Source organism: Enhydra lutris, unplaced genomic scaffold (genome assembly GCF_002288905.1).
Source record: "Enhydra lutris kenyoni isolate GAN:26980312 unplaced genomic scaffold, ASM228890v2 scaffoldscaffold6, whole genome shotgun sequence".
NCBI lineage: Eukaryota > Metazoa > Chordata > Mammalia > Carnivora > Mustelidae > Enhydra > Enhydra lutris.
The window spans coordinates 27,279,131-27,285,185 of NW_019154090.1; the positions used below are offsets into that span (position 1 = coordinate 27,279,131).

The 6,055-nt window shown below is 57.9% G+C and overlaps 1 protein-coding gene across 1 annotated transcript; it reads right to left on the reverse strand.

Annotated features, from left to right (window-relative positions):
* Positions 1-646: 646 nt before the first annotated feature.
* On the reverse strand, positions 647-5,821 carry LOC111141311 (transcription factor 15). Its single transcript, XM_022493770.1, has 2 exons — positions 5,276-5,821; positions 647-721 (listed from the first exon to the last, which is right to left on the reverse strand). The coding sequence occupies exons 1-2, from the start codon at positions 5,819-5,821 to the stop codon at positions 647-649; spliced, it is 621 nt and encodes a 206-aa protein (XP_022349478.1).
* Between the last annotated feature and the right edge of the window lie 234 nt (positions 5,822-6,055).

A 6,055-nucleotide genomic window follows, 5' to 3' on the forward strand; every position in this document is an offset into this window, starting at 1 on the left:
TTGACCAACCGCCACAGACAGCTAAGGGCTGTTCAAGGAGACTAAGAAGTCTGGTTATCTTGTCTTCTGGAGACGGTCCTCCTGCACCCCCCCAGCCCCCCGCTCCCCAGCCCCACCCCCTTCAGGGCTGAGGGCAGCACCTGTGACATCTGGGCCTCTGCCAAGTCTAGGAGGGGCCGCCTCTAACCTCTGATGTCCCTAGTCCTCACCCAACCCCCCATCGCCATTCTTCAGCTGGGAACATCTTTTATTTAAAAATACTTTTTTATTTTAAACCCACCAATTCTCTCTCTTATACACACACACACACACACACACACACATACACACACACATCCCCACACTCATTCACAGATATGCACACATCCTCTGTCACCAACAGTCTTTGTTTTTCCAAAAGTTCAGCCTTGTCTCTGACCGGCCAGGGCTGGGGCTGGCTGGCTGGGTCCTCATAGCTCTCTGGGGTGCAGTGGAGATGTCCCAGGGAGCCTGCCCACAGGGTCATGGGCCCAGACCATTGTCCCCTGGTCCCAACACGAAAGAGGTTTGCGTTGGGCTCCTGGGGTCTTCTCCCCTGTTTAACCAGTGGCTGGCCTCTGGCCTTCTTCAGGGTCCTGCTTGGAACAAATGCCACAGGGGACTAGGCTCATCTCCGCGGCACTCGGAGGGGGGCCACCCCCCTCACCTTCAAGCAGCTGCCCCCCAGGTCACGACGGCCGCCCTGCAAGAGGAAAGAAAGAGAAAGTTTGGTCAGGTCACCGTGAACACTGGAACTAACCTCTGTATCCAGCAATAGGGGACTTGATAAATAAATCACAGCCGCACGATGAAGTTCTCCACAGCAGAACGCCAAAAGGAGTCTTTGTGACTGATAGGGAATGATGGAGAGATAACTGCATTTAAGGACAAAGGCAAGAACTGAGTGAATGTTCCTATGTGCTGAGATGTCTGGAGAGAAGGGCACATGGGAAATTGCTAACAGGTTTCCTCAGAGGACAGGGATTTCATGGGGGACGAGGCATGACGGGTGGGAAGGAGATTTTCTCTCTTTCGTTCTTTCTTTTTAATGCTATGTACTTTTTTACCCTTTTTGTTTCTTGTAATTTCATTTTATGTACTTTGTTGTTTTTTTTTAACCCAATACATTTAAAATAATATTAAACGGTAAAACAAATGAACCCCACAGTGGTCCTCCTAACTGCCTGATTGTATGCGCAGTGGCTTACTCATCAACCTTCAAAAGTAGACTGTGGATTTCTAGCCTCCTTGCCTTCATTCAGGTCGTTCTCTCTTCCAGGAATACGCACTCTGGTCCTGTCTCCCTGGGAAGGTTTCTCTATTTCTGCCATTACCCAGCACTTCCGGGGACATTTCACTGGGAGAAACTTGGAAGGGGAAGACAGAGTTTCTTTTTGTTCCCCACTCAGGCTGGGAGCTGAGGGAGGAGTAGGGGAAACGTCCTCACTCCAAAATCCTGGTTGCAGCCCTGAGCCCGACATGAGTGGGTGCCAACTATTGCCCCTTGAATCCGTGCTGCTCACTGGGAGATGAGCTCATGGTGGCACCCCTGAAGCCACCTGTCCCTCAGCCCGTAGGGACCATCCCTATCTGGTGGTCTGAGGTCTGACGTGGGGCTATTGTCCTCGCTGTAAGTCAGCGAGGTCCCAGACATTAGAGCACTCCTCTGTTGAGGCCTCTAGCCACTTAAGGCCAAGCCCAGAGGCACCCAGCCAGTTGGTTAAAAAAAAGCTGGGCCAGAAATCCGTGTTGTCCAGCAGTTCTGCCTCCAGGACCTGCTGGTGTCTGAAATCCCACTGTCAATGCTCACCCCACCGAGCCTGGCTAGGAGATGGGGGGACAGGCCTCCTTCTCAGTCATCTAGAGAAATAGCCAACCATCTGAGAGCTCTGCCCCCTGCCCCCTCCGTCCTGGGCCCAGGTTGGGGCAGATCCATCCAGATGTGAGCCCAGCCTCCCTCGAGGCTCTCTGGGCCCAGGGACAACGTGTTCATTCACAGGCAGGGCTATTTTGAGGGCTGAGGCCACAGTCCCAGCAGAGCCCGGGGCTTAGGCTTCTCAGACAAATCTGGCAGGAGTGGCTGAGAAGGGGGGACAGGCGTGGGGGGTAGGGGGTGTAGTGTTGGGGGATTAAAAAACCCGCCTCCCATTCTTTCATGATGACCTCAGGGACAGGGGGAGCCATCTCTCAGCCAAGTCTGGCAGTCACCAGGAGACCCCAGTCTCATGCTAACGCTGGGACTGTTCACCTCCCTGAGATTGTGTCCTCATCTACAAAATGGGGTCAAAATGATTCTGCTGCCATCCCAGGGTGCAGGCTGTTGCAGACGCGGCTGTGAAAGAGGCTTGCAGATAGCCAAAAGCACTTAGAAGGGACCCTGACCAGGACCCCACTTCTCTGTCCCCGAGGAAGTCAGTGCCCAAGGCTCTGGGAAGCTGAGTCGGGCTTGAGTGAAATGGATCCAGGCTTCGATCCCTGCTCTGCCATGGACTACCCATCGGACTCAGGCAGGACTCAGACTTCACCGCACTGAGCCTGTCTCCCCGTGTGTAAAGCAAAGTCACGGTGAGGATCGTACGCGTTCAGCTAGTTAAAGCCCTTAGTACCGCGTCAGACACACAGATAAAGCGTTCAAGTAGATATTCACAAGTATCATTATCAGCATCAGCCAGTGAGGGTTCCTCCTTGCCTCCCCCCCACCCTCTGTGCCCCTCTCTGTGCCTGAGCTGTGTACGCCAGCTGGGTGGGGGGGGTGCTTTCCAAGATGATCCTACCCACCCCCAACTCCGGGTGACAAAGGGGGAACAGTAGAGACAAGAACCCTCCCTCCGTCTCCCACTTGCTATTTCTAAAGGACCACACTTGACCCCTCCTTAGACAGAAAGATCCTACAGAGAGCCTGGTGGTCCCTTGTGACCCCATCCTCAGATTAGCTATGTGGGAGGGAGGGGGTGGCTCAGAGTTAAGCAGCAGAGTCTGGGCCTTGGAGCTCTCTGGCCCCCTGAGCTCGGAAGGGGGACCCTGCAGTAGCTCCACGAAGAGTCCGTTTTCTTTCAGTTGAGCCTTCGAGGGGCCAGAGCTGGCCAGGATCACCCCTCTCGCCTACTCCCAGAGGAGCCTGTGGGGGAAAGCATGGCTTCTGCAGCCAAATTTGGCTAGGTTCTTGGTCCTGTAGACAGATCGCAGGGAAACAGCCAGACCCAGGCGAATAAATCCCTGTGATCCACAGGACAGGCTGAACCCAGCAGAGAAGGCCCCCACCCTGCCCCGATGTGGGTGTGGGTGCGTGGCAGATGTGCCTTCTCTGCCAGGCCTGCGGTTATAACTCGCCAGCCCCCTGCCCTCCCTCCCCAATAACCTTTCCCACTTCCCAATCAGGCAGGCTTGAGTTCAAACCCTCACTCCATCATGGACAGCGTCTCTAAGCAGGTGGGGGCCACCAGAACACCTCTGCCCCTAAGGGGTTTTAACCAGAATGGGTAATGAGTGCTTAGCCCAGGAAATCAGTGCCCATCACGACTGCCTCCCGTCTGTACTCTGCCACCTTCAACCTCTTTCCCCTTCCTTCTCTATATCATGTTTTCTGACGCCAACTCTTGGGGTGCCCTGCTCCTAGAACACCTTTCCCTATCCACTCATCTGCCGGCCTCTGTTCCCAAGCATGTGTCAGGAATTCAGCCCCTGGCTGGGGGCTTCCTCTGGGCTCCCATGGTCTCTTGGTGCTCTGCCTTCCCACCAGGAGACTGTGGTCTCCCTGTCTTCATCCCCATTCCCTTGCCCTGGCACTGGGAGTTCATGACTGTGTGGGTGGGGCCCCACGACCTGCTTCTCTGGGAAGGTTCTCAGAGCCAACAAAAGGCAGCTATTGGGTAGATAAGGTTGGCTGAACTGAAGGAACAGGTGAAGGGCAGTCCGAGGGTTATCATCAAGGGCCCAGCCAGCCCTCAGCATCCCAGGCCAGATACATGAAGGCCCACCTGGCTTTCCCACCCCACCTGGAACACCAGCCGGGGCCCACAGCTGAGAGTTGGCAGGGTACAAGTCAGGCAGAGCCTGAGACGACTGACTCAGGGAATCTGAAGCAGCCATGGGGGTGAGAGGCCAGGCTGGGAGTCTGATGAGTCAGAAGAAGACAGTCTGGGGCCAGGACACATGGGCTTCCCCGGGACAGAGTGAAGCAGGGGGCCTAGAGCAGCTATAAGAACCAAAGAGTGGGGGACTCAGAGACTGACTCTAATCCTCCGTGCCCTTTCACTTTCCAAAAGGCTGTGGGCCAGTCAGGGGCTCCCCCAGTCTCACTACCTCCATATGTAAATGATAGCTGCTGGAATCCAAAGCTATCACACACACCAGCTTCCCTACTGTAGGAGAAGGCTAGGACAAGAGAGGGAAAGGTGGGGGATGAAGCAGGCTCCTTGGGGCCTAAGCAGGAGGAGAACCCGCTTCCAACCAGGAGAGCCCCCTTTCAACCTCTGCAGTTACTCAGCCCCCTCCGCTCCCTATCAGGCTGGTTCTCATCCTTATGTGGGGGGACACACCACAGGAGCTCAGCTCCAGCTTCATCCAGCTGACTCAACGGTGACCTCGCCCCCACGCTCTATCCCTTTTGTGGAGACCCCCTTCTTCACTCCTACTGCTCATTAGCTGGCCACCTCAGATTTTTAGTCTGAGATACGTGTCTCCTCTTCTCAGTCTCCTGCCTTTGGGTCAAGTCTTAGGATGGCGGACAATTATTTTACTGGTGGGGGTAGTTCATGGCAAACGTGGACCAGCAAGCAACAGAACTTGCGTTGTGGCTTCCCAGGTGACCAAATGTGGGCATGCGATCACACCCCCCTGAGCCTCAGATCCTCATCTGTGATAAAATGGGCAGAATAACTACCTGCCTGGGAGTTCTTGTGAGGGTCAAAGAGGAGGAGGAACGCACCTCGCACCTGGGAAGCGCTTAATAAAATGATGGCCTTTCTAACTACTTCTCACGCTCTTTCCCCAGCACACCTTCAGTTAAAGGGGTGTCCTTCAAGGAGCCATCTCCGTTTTCTGGGCTTTCCTGCACCACCTCTGTTTGGGGGACTTTGAGCGAGTGGTTCTGTTACACATCAAACCCTGCGCTTGGAGCGCCGCAGCCCCCGACAAACTTCCTGTCGCTTCCCCCTCTCTTCATAGGGGTCTCCGTTCCTCTTCTGCTTCCCCAGGAGGCCCCGTCCCCCGCTAACCCCCGACCCGCGACTATAGTCCTGGGGTTCCGCGCACTCACCCCTTTGCGCTGGTTGCTGAGGCAGAAGGTGCAGATGGAGCGCGGCTGGCGGCCGCCGTCGGGGGCGGCGGGGACCGCGCTCTTGGCACTGCCGGCCGCACGGAAGCAGGGCTGCCCGTCGTCGGCCGCGTCGCCCAGCAGCAGCACGTTGGCCAGGTGCGCGATGTAGCTGGACGCCAGGCGTAGCGTCTCGATCTTGGACAGCTTGCGGTCCACCGGCTCGGTGGGGATGAGCGTGCGCAGCGCCGTGAAGGCCGTGTTCACGCTCTGCGTGCGGTCCCGCTCCCGCGCGTTGGCCGCCTGCCGCTGTCGCACCACCACCACGGGACCCGCGCCGCCACCGCCGCCGCCGCCGCCGCCGCCGCCACTCGCCCGCCGCCCGCCCCCGGGGCCCGGGCCGCGCCGCGCCGCCTCCAGGCCCTCGCAGCAGCCAAACGACTGGTCGGACGCGTCGCTCTCGCTGCGGTTCTCCTCGTCCTCGCTCAGCAGCCGCACGTCCGGATACAGCACGTGCGCGCCGACGGGGCGCAGCAGCGCGAACGCCATGGGCGCCGGGCAGTGTCTCTCCGTGCGCCGCGTCCCAGCGTCTGCCGCGCCCCGCCGTGCGCTCCCGCGCGCTCCCACGGCCCAGCCGGCCGCCGCCTTATAGCTGGGGAGGGGCCAATCACGAGGCCGCCCCGGCGGGGGCGGAGGCCGCCGCCCTGGCCAATGGGGAGGCGCCCTTCGCGTCCCGGCCAATGGCGAAGCGCCCACCGCCCCCGTTCCCCAGGTTGAAAGCAG